The 17027-nt window shown below is 51.9% G+C and overlaps 1 protein-coding gene across 1 annotated transcript in view; it reads right to left on the bottom strand.

Moving 5' to 3' along the window:
* Positions 1-1446: 1446 nt before the first annotated feature.
* Positions 1447-17027, bottom strand: part of CSPP1 (centrosome and spindle pole associated protein 1) — a 31892-nt gene continuing 16311 nt past the window's right edge. Inside the window, exons 13-31 of the mRNA XM_054178977.1 lie at positions 16030-16202; positions 15230-15351; positions 14214-14292; positions 13807-13927; positions 12953-13100; positions 10825-10974; positions 8977-9086; positions 7786-7935; positions 7115-7273; positions 6493-6597; positions 5562-5628; positions 5132-5252; positions 4350-4501; positions 4056-4196; positions 3250-3290; positions 2834-2897; positions 2527-2636; positions 2238-2394; positions 1447-1725 (exon numbers count right to left, since the gene is read on the bottom strand). Of these exons, the coding sequence (XP_054034952.1) occupies positions 1502-1725; positions 2238-2394; positions 2527-2636; positions 2834-2897; positions 3250-3290; positions 4056-4196; positions 4350-4501; positions 5132-5252; positions 5562-5628; positions 6493-6597; positions 7115-7273; positions 7786-7935; positions 8977-9086; positions 10825-10974; positions 12953-13100; positions 13807-13927; positions 14214-14292; positions 15230-15351; positions 16030-16202 (2394 nt within the window). The 3' untranslated portion in view covers positions 1447-1501. The remainder of the gene's footprint in view (positions 1726-2237; positions 2395-2526; positions 2637-2833; positions 2898-3249; positions 3291-4055; positions 4197-4349; positions 4502-5131; positions 5253-5561; positions 5629-6492; positions 6598-7114; positions 7274-7785; positions 7936-8976; positions 9087-10824; positions 10975-12952; positions 13101-13806; positions 13928-14213; positions 14293-15229; positions 15352-16029; positions 16203-17027) is intronic.

Consider the following 17027-nt stretch of genomic DNA (forward strand, 5'->3'; position numbering starts at 1 on the left):
CGGTTGTTGTCTGCTGTCAGCTGTTCCTCTCTCCTTCCCCCTGGTTTGATGTAGATTTCACTGCTCCTGTACAGAATTCAGTGTTGACTATACTGCAGTACCACATGGCATGGGTTGGGGCTGGGCGAGTCTATGGCGATGTCTTCATACTGTGAATTGTGCTGATGGTTACCAGGCAAAGCTTCTCCAGCATTCTGTACTCCAATGGATGTAGAAACTTTTTTCAGATGGACACAAATGTATATGGTACAGACCTGTAAAGTTTTCTATGTAAAAAATTCTGTACAACTTTCTGTACAATATTTGGTTCTCATCTGGCATATTCTAATCAGGTTAGAGGTCAATAAAGTTTTTGAACTCTTTCAGCAGTGCAATCAAACCCCAGCCTAACCCCCAGAGCCTTCTTTTACAGCTGCCTGGCCTCCTGCTCTGCTTTCAAGCAACAAGCCCCAGCCCTCAGGGGCAGGAAGGGGCCTGTGGCTGACCAAAGTGTGCCAGTGGGGGCAAAGAGGGGGAAGAGGAAGGGTAAGTCTGAAAAAGGAGGCAAGTGCTGGCAGCTGGAGTGGTCCCAGCCACTGCAGGGGGAGCTGGGCTGTTCTCCAGTGTCCCCCCAAAACTGAGCTAGCAAAGGAGAAAAGCCTGAGCCAAGGAGGGAGAGGCCTGCTGCTGCTCCCTGCAGGCTCCAGGGACAAGGGAAGCAGCAGGTCCATGGAGTAGCAGAGGAGAAGCTGGCAGAGGGAATGAAGGTAGGAGCAGTTCTGCAGCATGACCTCCTCCTGCCTGCCTTACCTTGTTCAGTGCCCAGGTGGAAAAGGCTCAGCAGCTCTTTCATCCTGGGGTGCACTGGGTGCTGAGCTCCTCTCCTAGTTGCTTTCCTGTGCCTCTCCTTAGGTCTCTGCTGCTTTGAAGGCAGCCTTTACCTGCTGGCTGGGGCATAAGCTGTAGCAGAGGGCAAGTGAAGCAAGCCTGGTGCCACAGCTTTAATAACAAAATAATTTATTAACTCTTAAAGCAGACTCATAAGTTAAATCTATGCAACACTCTCTACTTGCAGCACACAGCACGGGAGGGGACAGGAGGTATGGTGCTGACAGCCATGGAACTGCTGAGCTCCTGTGCAGGGCAGGACTCATCCCTCCTGTGCCCTTCTCCAAGGTATTGACTCCTGGGGGCAGCTTAAACCACACCTCTGCTGCTGGCCTCCTCTTCCAGGCAGCTGGGGAGGTTGGCTGCCACCAGAGCAGAGCCATACCCAACTCACACACACTGCTTCAGGCTGAGGCCAGCTCTGAGGCTGGCACTTGGATAAAGTGCAAAATCCACCAAGCCCTTCCTCTACCTCCTGTGCTCCAGACCTTCCCTGTGCTCCTCTCCATCCACTGCAGCTCCTGTGGCTCTCTTGCTCCTAGCAGGGAGCAGTCCCTACCCCCGCCCCGGTAGCACAGCAGTGCCCAGAGGGCCTCCTGGCACCACAGGGCACAGCTAGGAGCCAGAGCCAGTGTCACCCATGGGCGGTGGAGAGGCCCTGCCAGCTCAGCAGTGTGTGCTCTGGTGACAGCTTCCCCGGGCTGGGCTCCTCAGCCATCAGTCTCTGGAGGGTCTCTGAGGTGCCTGGGCGCAGCCAGGGCTCTGTCGCCAGCGTGTCCCCGGAGCTGGGCCGCCTGGCAGCACGGGACAGGGCCTGCTTCAGGAGGTCATCTGCATCCCCCAAGGAAATGTTGTCACCTGAGAGAGGAGGTGATACAGCTTAGCACAGCTTGCAGCAGCTTCCTGTCCTGAACAGGCTTCCTGGGCTCCAGTAGCTGCCAGAATGATGCTTTTGAACCACTTTTGTTCCTGCTTAACACAGGGTTTGGGGTCCTGGGCCCAGCTACAGGCTCCAAGCCTTTGGTGCCAGATAACAAGGGGTAGTGCTGGCAACCATGGCTGGACACAGTAGAAAGCCATGAGGACAAATACAGCTTTGGGAAATCAAGGCAGAAACTGGCTCATGATCCATGTGGGAATTCACAGGCCAGGAGCAGTGGCTCTGAGTGGTAGCTCACAGCCCATGCAGCTGGGCAGCCACAGCGTGCTGCTGGCAGTGCCACAGCAGTGCTACAAGGGGACAGGAGGCTGAGCAGACAGGAATTGGCTGCTAGACTGCCTCTGGAACACTGTTGGGGGCTGAAGCAGCCCTTGCCCCAGCCAGAGCTGTGCCCCACTGCTCACTGTTCCCTCCCTGCTCTGTTCCTCACCTGCAGCCCTGCCCCTGGCAGCAGGCTGCTGCTGGAGCTCTGCCAGGCGCTGCAGCCGCTCCTCGTTCCGGCCCCGCAGCTGCTCCAGGCTGCAGTTGGAGTGCAGGGAGAAGCTGTCAGGGTGCAGGGGTGGTGTCCAGCCTGCTGGGGTGTCCTCCTGCAGGGAAGCCAAACCCCAGTGTCAGTTAAGCAGCATCCCCTGAAGAGGGCTGGCTGCTATGCCAGCTGTGTCAGCTCCCCCAGGAGTGGTCAGAGCTGCACCCCCTCCCTTTCAGGGTCCCATACACACAGCAGGCTCCAGCGCTCTCTGCCTCAGCCTTCTCCTCTCCCTTGCAGAGGGTGGAAGCTGTGGTGACAAATTCACTTCTCCCAAGGCAGAAAACATTTCCCCATTAGCACCTGGAGTCAAAAAGGAGAGGTCCTTTTCAGACACACACAGCTAGCTCCATGGAGCTCTGCCCTGGCAGCTGAGATTTGCTGGCACTTCAAAACCATCACCACAGCTCCTGTTTGAAAGCTGCAGTGGGTGCCAGCATGTCAGAGCCACACCTTCCTGTGACAGCCCCTAGCTGTGGGGAGGGGAGGTACCAGCTCACCAATAAAAGCACTGTCTGACTCCAGCAGGGAGCTCTTCAGGAATTCAGTGGACTCGTTCCTGAGCTACCAAAGCACAGCAGAAAACAGAAGTCAGACACCTCAGTCAGAAATGTCCCACTGGAGACAGATCCAGCCCCTCACTTAAGCCACTAAATCCACAGCAACTGCTGCTGGGCTGTTCCTGCTCCCTCCCCTCCCAGCAGCTGTCTAGCATCTATAAATATGGAACAATTGCTAATGGAGATAAAGAGGAGGTAAAGAATTAACCTCTCCCTCCACCACTGCTGCTCACTGCAGTGAGAACTTGCTGGTTTGTTACTTGAGTGCAATTCCTTCCCCCCAGTGAGCAAGACAACATTTCCCACACTTGAAAAAGGCAAAGCAATGCAGTAAGAACACCCTGGTTCATCCTTACCAGTCCCAGGGGTTGTGGGTTCCCACCAGACACAGAATCTTCTGGACCAACAGAAGGCACAGGGTCAAGGGACAGAATGACAACAGTGGTATCAAAACATGAGCCACAACATGCAAAGTTTTATCAGCCTCACACAACAGAGGTCACTGCACAGCTGCTGTAAAGCCCCACAGCCTCTGAGTGCAGCCTTCACTCCACTTTCCTTACAGCAGCTTAAGCAGAAGCAGAGAAAGCAACCAGGACTCAGTGCTGAGCAGCCTCAGCAGGGGCCAGCTGTAACAAAGCCTTCCCTGCCCTAGCCCCCTGCCAGCCCCTCCACAGAGCAGGTTTCATACAACACATTTTGCTTACTCAAAGAGCTAAAGCTAATGGCATTTCAGCATCCCAGTGGCTGCTGGTGCTGAACTGCAACACCTTGAACTCCCTCTGCTCTTCAGCCAGGGCACAAGAGCCCTCACCCATGGAGATAACACTGCTGTGCCAATCTGCTTGCACTTGCTGTGAGCCAAGTGGGAAACCAAACCGATGCTGTGTTCAGTCTCAGAACACAGAGCCAGAGGTGAAGCTTTTCTTCCAGAACCAGGGATCCCCTGACCCCCACCTTGCTTTTGGCCATTATTGTGGCAGTCAGGAGTCTCATCGACCTGTGGGGAAGCTGAATATCACAAGAGGTTTGCAGTTGTAACTCCTGGACTCTCCAGAAAGATCTATCCCATAATGCCTGCCAGGAACAGGCTCCTTGGTGTAGCTAAACAATCAGACAAACCAAAAATCACTGAAATCAACACAGACCACTCACTGCTCACCTCCTGCTTCCCTCCTCATCTTCATCCTGGTGAGCCTCTTCTGCTGCTCCCTCAGCAGAGCCTGCTGCTGGATCTCCAGGGTCTGGTCATCCCTGGGGGGGTCAGGATACATCTGCCTCAGGCCCAGCCGTGTTTCAGAGTCTAGAGCAGAGAGAGGCAGCGTCAGAAACCTTTCTGAAGAGCTAAGCCACAGCCCCCAAGTCACACAAGGCCTCAGACCCAGTGGTGACAATGGCCAAGAGGAGGAGCCCCTGTCCTTCAGCCAGGGCAGAAGAGATGCCCCAGCCCACCTGCCTTGGTACTTAAGCTCATTGAAGTCCCAGATGTTCTGCACATTGACAGGGTCCTGAGTCTCCTTAGGTGAAGGTCTCCTCACTGGAGCCTGCTGACGCCGCCTGGCCATCTCAAATATGTCCTTTGGATTCTTCTCTCTCCTGCTTGAGAGGCTGGTGAAGCAAGCAGAGCATAATTAACATTGGAGTGCTAATGAGCTGGGTGCAAACACAAGTGGTAAAGCTCACATCTTTTATCCTGCAATAAAGCTCTCCAATAAAGTCATGACACTGTGCATTGTGTTACCAGAAGGGAATAATCTGCTTAAGATCAACCCCCTCTTACTTTATGGAGTGGAACTAAGCCCTTGTCTGAGGAGTCTAACTAATTAGCATCATTAACTAAGACATTTTGGCAGCAAACCAGTTTTTGGAAGTAAAAGGGGTACGGCAGTCAGTAAGGAAAGGGCCTCCACAGCACTGCTGGTCAGCAGCAGCTTCACTGCAGTTTGCAGGCACAAAGGATGCCCCAGAAAGGCAATGAGAGAAAACCCTGCCCCAGGTACCTGCTTTGGGCCCTGCCCCCAGGCCCGGCCCCCCGGCTCCCCACACTGAGCTGCACTGCACTGAGATCCTTGGGGCAGAGCCACCAAGCTGAGTGAAATTGGAGACAGCTTTCTACCCGAGGTCTGTGTACTCTCCTTTCACTGGTGTATTAGCCAGCTCAGAGCAGCTCCCCACACCCAGCAGCTCTGAGCTGCTGTGCCCAAGCTCAGCTGTGCAGCCCAGAGGTGCCCTCCCTACCGTGTCCTGGGCACCTCCTCATCAGCAGCCACATGCAGCAGCTGCTCCTGCAGCCGCCGCTCCTCGCTGCGGAGCTGCTTCCTCATCTCCGAGAGCTCACTGATCACATTCTTCCTTTCCTCTGCAATTTAACACCAAGGGATTAAAAACACAGTGCCAGGGCCACCTTTCTGCCTACCTTCCACAGGCAAGGTGAAAATTAAAAGAGAGCTAATGAACTGTTAATTAAAACAGGGACTGCACACACCCTGCCTTCGGTACCCCAGGAATCAGGGCAGAGCCTGCCTGTAGAGACAGCACAGGGAGCAGAGCCCCGAGGAGCAGAAGGCACCCAGGCTGCACTGGAAGTGCTCTGCTGCACTTGAAGGAGTACAGCTAAGAACAGTGACTGCAACAGAAAGGAGCTGCCAGGGAAGGTCTCCACACCTACCAAAGGCACGCAGCTGGTTTCCTCTAGCACGGACAGGTGGAGAAGGAGCCCTTGGCCTGGGAGGGTCCTGGTGAGCATAACAAACACCAAACGTTAGTGTGTCAAGGGAAGGAAGGGCAGCAGCAGACAGAAGTGCATTTTGTTCCCTGCTTTTATGTCCAGCTCACCACCACAGCTGGAAGTCAGAACCTTGCAGGCTGTTAATGGCTAGGAGCTGTTAAATCCTTGGTGCATGCCCTGTGATAACCCTCAGAGCTCAGGACAAAGCAAGGACACAGAAACCAGCCGACCCTCCCCCAGAGCAGTCATCTGGGGAGAGCAACAGCTTGAAATCAGGTTTAAAGCCTTCCTTAGGACAGCCTCTGGAAGTGCACCATGAAGTACTTTGCCAGATGATCACCTTCCTGGCCAATCCATTGAGGTTTTAGCCCAGGTCAGACAATTGCTTAAAACAATCCAAAAGGCAGAGAGTTAGAAGTGCAGCCTGGGATTCAAAGCTGACAGGGGATGACTGACTCTGCTCTTCACAGGAGAAACATTGTCCCAGGGGAAAGAAATTAATGGTCTCAGGACCACTACTGGAGCTCATCATGGTGCAAAGTGCCTGAGAGACTCTGTCTCTTCACAAAGACAAACCAACCATGGCTGTAGCTACGAACCACTGAAGCTTCACACCTGAGCCAGGCTCTCAGTTGCCAGCCTGGAGGTAAACTTCCTTACCCTAAAGCCTGAGACCACTGGGCAGAGCTGCCTGGACTCAGCATGAGAGGCTCATCTCTACACAGGATGTGCATGCAGAGGGAAAAAACTAACTCCAAAAAGAAGTCCTCAGTCCTCTGCATACAAGTGACCATTCCCCCCAGAGCTGGCAGGCTGACTGGCCTGGTGGGATCTCACCTTCAGCAGCAGATGTGGACAACAAAACTCTTACCTGTGTGTGCTGAGCTGAAGAGCTCCCAGCAGAAGGAATCCTTTCTTCTTTTCTTAGAGCTTTGCTCTGAGGAGCAGGAATGACAGGAGAGGGCTCCCTTGGCATCTGCAAGATGGAAACAACATTCCTACAGATCCTGAGGTATTTGTACAGGAAGAGCTGGGCCAAACTTTCTCACCTGACAGGAACAGAAAGAATGCTTTGGCTTGCTTCAACTCTTTTGCTATTTAACTTACTTAATTGGATTATTTATCCATTTCATTTGCCTAATTATTTCTCTAATGTGCTGAATTGTCTCTGTGTTTGACTTGCTTTCAAGTCTCAATCAGAAAGTTCTTGCCAAAGCCATGTAAGGAGGTTTTGGGTTGTACCTGTACTAATGTAATGCTCTGCCCTATGAGGTAGTTTGCTCTTGGGGTTGCCCTTTTGTTTAATGCTGCATTGACCAGCAGTGAAGCTCCCACTGCAGTGTGCCTGATTTGCCCATCAGCTGCCCTCTGTGTGTGTCCCAAGTTGATAAATTAGGAGGGGGAGAGCACTGAAGGTAGAGGGCTGTAAATCCTTTACAAGTCACTGAGTGTCACCAGCACAAAGGATTGCCTCCCTGGGGTCACTGGCATACCATCTTCTTCTCCTCATCCACCTTTTCTTTCTCCAGCTGTTGTCTAAGTTGTTCATCTTGTTTCTCTCTCTCTTGCTTTTCTTTTTCTTGTCTTCTTTTCCTTGCTGCTTCTTGCCTCTCCTCCTCCAGCCGAAGGGCTTCTTTGCTTTCCGGTCTCTGCTGCAACACAAATGTGGTTAATGCGTTAAAAAAAGGACTGCAGGCTGTTAAAGCTTTGCTTTGTTGCTGTTTGAGGAGTTAAAAATCACACATCAAAGTGATCAGGGTGAAAGGCAAAGTGTGTTTCATTAGGCTGAGTTCAAACACTCTCATTAAAGACACTGCCATGCAAATAGGAAACAGCTGCAGCTCCAGCTCTGCTAGCCTGACCTCCACAAACACCCAGCTCTGCTGCCAGCTCAGCCTCACCTCTGGAGTCCTTCCCAACACTGCAGACTCCAACCAAACATGCTGCACTCAGGCACCACAGAGGAGAAGACCACCCAGGCCCAGTTCCAGCTCCGTGTGTGACAAGCCTTTCTACCAGGGAGCTTTAGGCTCCACACCAGACCCTTCTGAAAGCAAAGGCAGTTCACAGGACATCCCTTGGTCTACCCTTCTGAGCTAGAGGACAAAGAGTCAGATTAGGATGGGTGGAGAACTCTGAAAACCAAGGTATCAAAGTACTGCACCTTCTCTTCTTTCCTCCTCCTCTTTTCTTGTTCCTCTTGGTAAGCCCTCTGGATCCTCAGCCTCTGCTCAGCCAGTCGCTTCTCCTCTCTTTCCTCTTCCAGCCGCAGCCTTTCGCGCTCCGCCTCCTCCCTGCGTCTCTTCTCTTCAATCTAGAGAGCAGAGAGGCATTGGGCTCCCAGCAGCAGGCTGGTGGCCAACATGCACCACCCTGATCTTCTCTGGACTTGTGCAGCACCTGCTTGTGCCACCAAAGGTTGTGTGGAGGGACTGAAGGCCGAGCAGGGCTGGTCTCACAGCTCGGGATTCCCTTAGCAGTTCTTTTGGGTCACTCTTTACTGAGAGCTGCTTTCTACTGCTACTTCATTAAACTGCTACTCAATCCTTGTGGCAGAAGGCTCTGGGTGATGTGCTCTGGGCAGAAAACCAGCTGCTACAACAGTCCTGTTCTGTACACCCAGCACCAACTCTTGCCTCCCTGCCCACTGCTGATGCACGTGGAAGCCTGCACAAGTGCCAGGACAAGCAGCTCCATTTCTTGCCATGGAGGTGTCTGCAAGCTTTTGAGAACAGAATTCTGTCTGGAGAGAGCTGTGCTCAGGAAGAGAGACAGGATCTGGATGAAGGAAGCCAATTCTGAATGCCAGCACTCCTCTGGGCATTTCTTAAGCAAAGCAAAGTCTGAGAGACTCAGCAGCTCTTGGCACAGCTCTGGGGCACAGACCTGGCTGTGAGTGGTTAATGGATTGGGGCAGCAGTATCTGATCACAGACTGGCTCAGGTTGGAAGGGACCTCAGAGATCATCTCCAACCTCCCTGCCATGGGCATGGGGATACCTCGCAACTAGGATCAGCTGCTTGAGGCCTTACCCAGCCTGGCCTCCAACACCCCCAGGCAGGAGGCAACCACAGCCTCCCTGGGCAGCCTGTGCCAGAGTCTCTCCACCCTCCTACTGAAGAACTTCTTCCTCAGCTGCAGTCTAACCCTGCCCTCCCTTAGCTTCAAACTGTTTCCCCTTGTCCTGTCTCTAGGCACCCTGATGAAAAGTCCCTCTGCAGCCTTCCAGTAGGATCCCTCCAGCTATTGGAAGGCAGCTCTAAGGTCCCCCCAGAGCCCTCTCCAATGACCTCCACTGCCTGCAGCCCCTCTTTCCAGGCAGGTGGAAGTGGCTGAGCCTGCTGTGTGCCCTCACCTGCAGGCGGAGGAAGTTCCTGTAGGACTGCTGCTGCTGGAGCTGCTGCGCCGAGGGGGACTCCCCGAAGACGTTGCCTCGAGCGAAAGGAGAGGTCTGGGCAGAAGAGCCTGGGGGGTGAGGGAGCCACATCAAAGCCAGTTGAAGAGAGCAAGGCAGAGGGAAGGAGCAGGACTCTCAGACACTTCTTTCAAAAGGGGGTTTGCAGCAGTCATAACTCAATGAAAGCAACAGCTGGGACTAACAGCTCTGTTATGTGCTGAGAGCACTGCCAGGTGTAACTGCCCAGGTAAACAACCCAGCAGAGCTCCCTCTCGACACCAGAGCACCTAGAAGGGTCATTTATTCTACTCTCCAGTCTGCAGCTCAGCATCTGAAAATGCCATCTGCATTTAATTGGAACAGCAGTTTGCACCTCAAGATCTCCCTGTTTGCAATGGCTCTGACTTAGCACAGCCAGTTCTGCTCCTCAGGACTTCCCCACTCTTAGGGCAACTGTTTAGGTAAAATGGGAATAGATGCAACAGCAAACAAAGCCCCAGACTGGCAAATAAAACTCTAAGCAGTCAGAAGATTTTGTTTTGCCAGTATCAGGTGCCTGCCACACCAGGAAGCTTGGGGTGCCAGGTCTCCTTTAGCCCCAAACACATCACAACCACACAGCCCCAAAAGCTCTAGACAGGAAGATTAACTCAGAGCCCACACAGAACAGGCTTTGCAGAACAGGATCCCTCCAGGAAGCAGAGAGAAGGGGAGGAAGGGAGGGAAGGAATCAGAGTAACTTGTGTTGTTTTTTCAGCTGACACAGCATCTTCATTCATATCCTGCCTGCACCAAAGGAGGTGCAAGGACCACAGCTCCGCTGAGCAGAGCTGCAGCTGTCCTCCTGCTCCCCCTGACCTTCCCTGTGTGGACAGATGGAAGCAGAACTAGCACCTACCACACAACCAAACCCACCCAGACCTACACAAAGCCACCTGCCTAGGAAGGTGCAAGACTATGAAGCTCCCATCACTGATGGCAGCACCTCCTGATCCCAGAGGGAGTGTCTGACCTGGGGCATCTTTGCCAGTCTGCCTTCACTGGCCTGTTCCACTTCTTCCCAGGTGGTTCAAACACACACTGCACTAGGGAGGAAGAGCAAGAGGGCACAGAGGAACCAAATAATTGGTTCTACAGCCAGGGGTGAGGACACTGCTGACTGTGGTCTTGAGAAACTGTTCAGACAGAAGGAAAAAGCAGTGTCTGAGATGGCCTGAGCCCACCCTGGCCTTTGCCCATCCCAGGCTAGGGACAAGTCTGGAGAGTCAGACATCTCAGAACAGACAAAAGAAAGAAGCATTAGGAAGTAGGACACCAAAATAGCCCCTAAGCCTTGGAAGCAGTGCCCAGGGCTGCACATGCTCCAGAGCTACTTGGAGCTTTCTACAACTTGCTCACTTTGCTACTCTACCAATTGCACCTTAACCTGCCTTCAGGTTAACTTCCATCAGCTGGAGCAGACCCTCCTCCTCCTCTCATCCCCCCTTCTCTCCCCTGTACAAGTGTGTTCTACTGCCATTCAGAAGTGAAGCCAAGATGTAGGAAGATTTGATTAGCTGAACTTGGCAAACTACTGTACTGGTCCCAGCTGTTCAGTGCTCAAAGAGTTATTAGGTGCCAGTACTGAGAGGCTATTCTCAGAGCACACAGAGACAGCAAAGAGGAAGTTCAGGAAGGAGGCATGATGCTGGCTTCCAGGCAGAAGAGCACCAACACCATCATAGGGCTGCTGGAAAGGAGTAAAGGAACTAGAGAGTGTTGATCACTAACAGCTCTAATTAAGTCTAATAGAGTATTCTTAATAACCTGCTGGTTTATTTGGAGGTGCTTCTGTGTTCTCAGGTCTTGGGGAGGCCAAACCTGGGTCAGCCACAAGAGCCCTTTTGTCTTGGTAGAGCCTTGCCTCTGGGTTGTGATAGGCCTCTTCGTTTCGCTTGTGCATCATGTTCAAGTCGGCTAAAGGAAAGGGGAAATCACTTTAGCTTGGTTTGTTCTCACCCAAGGCACAGCCCCCAGGGCTTTGACTCCACCTCTCCTGGGAGCAGGAAATGCAAGCAAAGACAGCAGCACTGAAGCTCTCTGTAGGTGAAACACCAGTCCTTAGGGATTCACCCATTCACAGGGTTTTGCTGATGGTTTCTTTCACCAGGCAGGATTCTCCAGAGCAAGCCTCCCCTCTCCCCTGCCCACAAATGCTGGGGGGGGGGAAGGAAGAGCTCAAAGGCAAAAGTGCCTGACAGGTACATTTACAAACCAGCCCTCCTTCTAGCTCCCTACAGCTGTACAATCCTTTGAGCTCAGTGCTGCTCTCTTGAGCCCTGAATCTCTCCTTGACTGCTCTTAGGGGTGGGAGTGGAGCCACAGAGGTGGATTTTGGTCTTCCTTATAACCCAGATGTAGATTTCTGTAGGTAAGCAAAATGATTTTCACCAAGATGTACCTGGTGCCTCTCAGTTACCCCAAACAATCTAAGATTGGTTATTGAAGTCCCCACCAGAAGTGGAAGGCTCATTTCAAGCCAGAAAAAGCACTGCACAGCATTCAGAAGACCTTTTAGAACAGCCTTTCTGATAACTGGGAATTGCTGTGGCCAGGCATCACATCCCTCTCAGGAAAACACAGACTGGAGTCTCCAAAGCTGTTTACAGACACTGTCAAAAGTTAAGCAAGCCTGGTCACACTGCATGAAAGGTTTTACATGTGTCATTCAGCAGGACAGGCTAAGGAACCCCTGGTTCCTCACTTAAGGACAGAGAGAAGCTTTTCAGCAGCTGCAGGCAGAGCCCAGGCTAACACAAGCCCTGCATTTCCCTCACAGCATTGTAGCACCCAGAGGCAGTGCCCAGCATGAGGCAGTGTGAACACATCCACCAGCTCTTGGGATGAACACAAGCTTGGAGCCTCAGCACAAGCTTCTGAACTTACTCTTTGGGCACACAACCTTTAAAAAGCACTTAGACTTTACCCGCAGGCTCAAGGTGCACTGTGAATGGAGCCAGGCATCACTCAAGGGCCATCTTATTTAGAGAGAAACTGCCCCCCCAAGTGCCCCATGCTTGGAGAGCTCTCACGTTTTATTAGCAGGAGACATTTGAAAAGCCTCCTCAGAATCCCACACCACATCCCCAGGACAGCAACATCAGTTTGTTTCACATTAGGAATCAAGAGCTGTAGAGCTGCAAGCCTCTCACTCAGATGCTAAAGGCAAGAATGAGGAGAGCCAGCACAGGGCAGGACTTGGGCCACACCAAACACATTCTGCCTGATGAAGACTTTGTGCTTCAGAAAAACATTTCTGTAGGGTTCACTCCAGGATGTGAACTCCAATCTTGCAGCCATCTAATTTACTGGAGAGGTGGATGAGCAACTTGCCCTGATGGTGGCTGTCCCCCAGCTCACTGCTCCCATCTTGTATGGAACAGCACTTGCAGGAATACAAACCTGGCAAGGCAATCCCTGCTGGCTGCTCTTTGTGCAGCTATTTACCAGCACTGTTACTTGGGGAAATGCAAGTATTCCACTTAGCTTTGTGTATCTATTCAAACCATGCCTGTCACAAGTAGAGCTTTCTAGGCCTAGAAGTTGTTTAAGCCCAAGCTAACCACTGCCCCCCTGGTTCCTGGAGAATGGTCATTGTAAGTCTTCACAACACCCTGCAGCACATTTGTTTGCAGCTGATTCTGTTTGCTGTCCTCATTTAGAGCTGACATGTGCTGTGTTTCCCTACAGCCCCATTTCCCACTTTGCTCAAGTTGTGATTCTCCAGAAACCAAACCAGTTCCTCACTCCAACACTCCTGGAGTGCATCTGCTCAGAACAAGTCAGTTTGTCAAGGCAGAGCCTCCAGCGTGGCTGAGCACATCTGAACAGAGCCCTTACTAGAGCAAGAGCGTATCCCCCTGCCAAGGCAGCCCCCAGGCTTTGGCAGACGTACTTATCAGGTTTCCTTGTGCATCTCTGAGAGCAGCACCACCACCTCCTCTTCCCCAGGGGTTGTAGTTCCTTCTCTCTGCTTCCAGCTTGGCTTCGTAGCGTTCCTTCTCCTCCCTCTCCTGCCTGCGGCGCTCCTCCCTCTCTCGTATCTAGACCCAAACCAGCCAAGGGAGAAAGAACACCAGCACACAGGCAGGAAAAGAAGATAAGGACATGTCAGTGCCACTCAGCTGGCTTCTAGCAAAACCTCTGCTGAAAGAAGAGGCTTTACCATGGTCAAAACATGAGCAAACCCCTGCAAGGTGTTTGCACTTAAAGCCCTGGAGCAGGGGGCCAGGATGCCTGCCGAAGGTAGGAGGCTCAAGGGATGTGTCTACCCTGTCAAGGAGCTGAACAGGGATAAGACACCACCTCCAAACACTCTGGAAGGTCACATTGGGGAAGCTTTTGAATAAGCACCCAAGAGATCATGAAGAACTCAGTGAAATTAGAGTGCTCCTAATCATTCCTGCAGCCATGCTCAGGCACATCAGAGCTAAGCAGCTCCCTGCCTTTAAGATGCAGGCTCTCATGGGTGTGAAGATAATGCTGCACTGCCTCATGATACAGGCTGTAACACAGCCAGGACACACTGCTGTCAGTCTGAACATTCTCCTTGCCTGACAAAACACATTGCTGTCCACCTGGAAAGCTAACAGGAGCTAAGGCAGGGTCAGAGGAATGGGAGGAAGCAAAGGAGGGAGAAAACCTTCTCCTTGTAAGCCAATGAAATAGGTTTGAAAGAGTGCTCCAGGTCCAACCATTGTGTGTGAAGGAGTACAAGAGGAAAGCAGCAGCAGCTTTCTCTCTCAGTACCTGCTGCTGTAACTCCTGTTGATAAGACAAAGTTGTCTCTTTGGAAGGCTTTGGTTTTTCTTCAGAAAGGACTCCTGAGCTCCTCTGCCTGTCTCCTGTGCTCCTCTGCCCAGTGTGACTTCTGCAGCAGAAAAACACAGAGAGAAAATGAAAACATCACAGGGGCCAGGGGGAGAACTAAAGAAAGAAAATCCTCAAAGCCCTTTCCTGCAGTCCTTCAGAGCTGCCACAGCCTGGCAGCTTAGAACCTCAAATGTTTTCAAGAGCAGGAGTTCACCCAGCTGTTGTTTAGATGGAGACTCTTCACTAGAGGTTTGAAGAGCTGTCCTTAACACTTCATTCCAAAGCCATAGACCTGTTGGCAGCAGAACACTCCAGAGGAGGAAAGGCAATCAGACAACACTTACCCAGGCTGCTCTGCTGGGGCTGGGCCCACAGGAGGATCCAGAGCAGGTGTGGGCTGCCTTCCCATCACCCCTGCACCATCTACAGAGTGGACAAAGCACCACTGTCAATGCTCAGCTACAAACATTTGCTGCTGCTCAAAAGAGCAGAACCACAAACAGGGCTCTCAGCTTCTCTAACAAACTGAGCTCATCCTCAACACTCAGGGCAGCAAGAAGTACAGTGTAAGGTGCAAAGCTGGGTCTTAAAATTCAACTAAATCCCTTCAAAATGTGCAAGTTCTTCATGAAGCCTCCTTGCCTCCTGCAGAACTCACAGAATCCACCAGGCTGGAAAAGACCTTTGAGATCATCCAGCCCAGCCTGCCACCCAATACCTGCTAATCAACTAAACCATGGCACTGAGTGCCTCATCCAGTGCAGGACAGGAGGCATCTGTGCTGAAACAGGACCTGCAGCACTGCCACAGCAGGGCTGGGACCCCTGTGCATACCACTGCTTGTCTTCCAGGCAGCCAGAGAGGCATCTCCAAGGCAATTTCACACTCAGCTCCAGTCCCTCCCCACACACAGGAATCATTTCACTCATGAGCTCATGGTGAAGCAGTCAAAAGGTAGATAAAAAAGGAGTTCTTAAAGGCTGGTTTCTTCACACAGCTCCTTCCAAAGCATTTCCAAACAGATCTGAAGTGTTGCCACCACCCAAACAGGGAGCAATGAGGATTTAAATGATTCAAAGTAACAATGGGTTGATTATCCAGACTATGAAGAAAATGATCTGGGAGGTGTAATGGCCAAGGAGCTGAGGCTAGAGCTTGTTCAAGCTGTGGACAAGCTCTGGAAGCCAAAATCCTTTCTGCAGTAGGAGGAAACTGCTTCATTCCAAACCAGCACTGGAAAAAAGCCTTTTCCATTCAAAACACACCTAAGAAATGGGCTCTCTGTGCTGTTCCTTATTCAACCAGATCAAAAGCAGACAACTGAAGCCCTCCAAGAACCAGCCCAACCTCCTTAACTCACAGTATGCCAGGTTGGGGTCCAGAGGGTTGTGTGCCCCATAGAAGTAATAGGCATCATCATAGGGGGTTCTGAAGCTCTCTGCCAGCACTGGTGCTGGGGGAGGTGGTGGCATCAGGGTGAGCCTGGAAGAAAAAGGAACACAATTCTTTGTTCTGGTGTGAAAGTGAAAGAAGATCATCAAAAGAAAGGCAAACCAAGGAATTCACCAAGGAACAGCTTGACCTGAGCTCAGCCCAAGGGCTCCCCTGAGTGCAGGGCATGAACAGGACACACCAAGCCTCCCTCAGCAGGGCAGGGACCTCCTCAGGAGCAGTACCTGCACCCCACTATCCCAGAGGCCTACAGAACATAAGCCAAGCATTCCTTCAGCTGGTGCAGCCCATGGCACTTCCTGGTTACAGCAGTAACAGTAAAAAAATAAGCCAAGGATTAGGCCCTGGTCTAAGGGCACAGCACAGCTTCAGCCACAAGCCTAAAGGTCCTTTCCTCTCCCTCAACTGCTTGGTCTCCATCACAGCATCGAGTGGAAGCTGCCCTTGCCTCCACTGTGCTCTTGATCCTAGCCCTGCAGAGCAGCTTCCCAGGTAATCCAGCCTCCCTGGCTGGTTCCAAAAGGAGTTTGAATGCCTACCTTGCACAGCTGATTTCAGAGCAAAGCAGTGCAGTTTTCCATCAATTGGCACAGCAGTGTTTGTACCTGGAGCAGGACCCCACAGCCCACCCAGCTCTGCCTGAGCAGCAGTTCCATGGCTTAACAACCACCTTACTCAGGGTGCAAAACAAGTGGGATGGGGAAGCACCTGGAAGCTGCTGTTTCACCAAGGGTGCTGGCAAGGCCCCTGTGGAAGTCTTCATTCAGTGGGGAGGCTGAAGAGGCAGGCACTGGGGTTTGGAAGGCCACCCGAGGCTTCTCAGGAGGTACCTTCTCTTCAGCAGCTGCTGCTGAGAAGCCAAACTGCTTCAACCTGTTTGGCTGAATGGAAGGAAAACAGAGAGGGAAGAGGACAAACACACACAAAACAGTTCTCTTCTTATCAGTAGGAAATACTCAAAGCTCCACTGAGGTTGCACCACTGGATCCCACCAGCTGTTCAGACTTCCAGTAATGGCGTTTTCCCTTCCCAAGGAACTCCTGGCAACCCAACACTACCTCTTGCTCACAGCTTCACCAAAACCACCACTGTGGGTCCAGTGACTGGCCAGAGAGCAGCAACAGCATTTCCAGAGCTGCCAGTTTCCTACCCAGATCCTCTCAGGATGCACAGGGAAGGTTTCTGCAACCCTTCCCCAGGACGAAGGAGCTGATGCTTAGTCAAAACTAAAAGCAAACAGAAGACTCTGCTCAGTAAACATTTCCTTGCAAGATATTTAAGTTCCTTGGATTTTCTCCCTTTTGTCACCCACAATTACTCTTTTGAGGGTTTTCTTTTCAAGCTACAAGTACCAAATGGTTAGTGGTAAGGGGCAGCCTCAGAAGACAGCCAAAGGCAACATGCAGCTAAGGTGCAGGCACGCAGGTCAGATGCAGAGGTACCCTCTCAGCCCAGCAAGCCCTGTGCAGAGCTGTCAGTGTTTGGCTAAAGGAGACAGCCTCAGAGAAGATCAAGGGAGAAAGGAAAAGGAAATCAATCATAACATAAAACAGATTTTGTTTCCAGGTGTAGTGCTCCTAGCATTGTGGTGCTCCAACTAACATGCAAAGGAACAGCAGCAACCAAGTTCTTAATGTCTCCTAGCACACCACAGCCTCCAGCACAGCAAAAGGTTCTTTACCTCCTCACTGCTCTGCTGCAAGACA

This window comes from Dryobates pubescens, chromosome 3, assembly GCF_014839835.1.
Source record: "Dryobates pubescens isolate bDryPub1 chromosome 3, bDryPub1.pri, whole genome shotgun sequence".
Classification (NCBI taxonomy): domain Eukaryota; kingdom Metazoa; phylum Chordata; class Aves; order Piciformes; family Picidae; genus Dryobates; species Dryobates pubescens.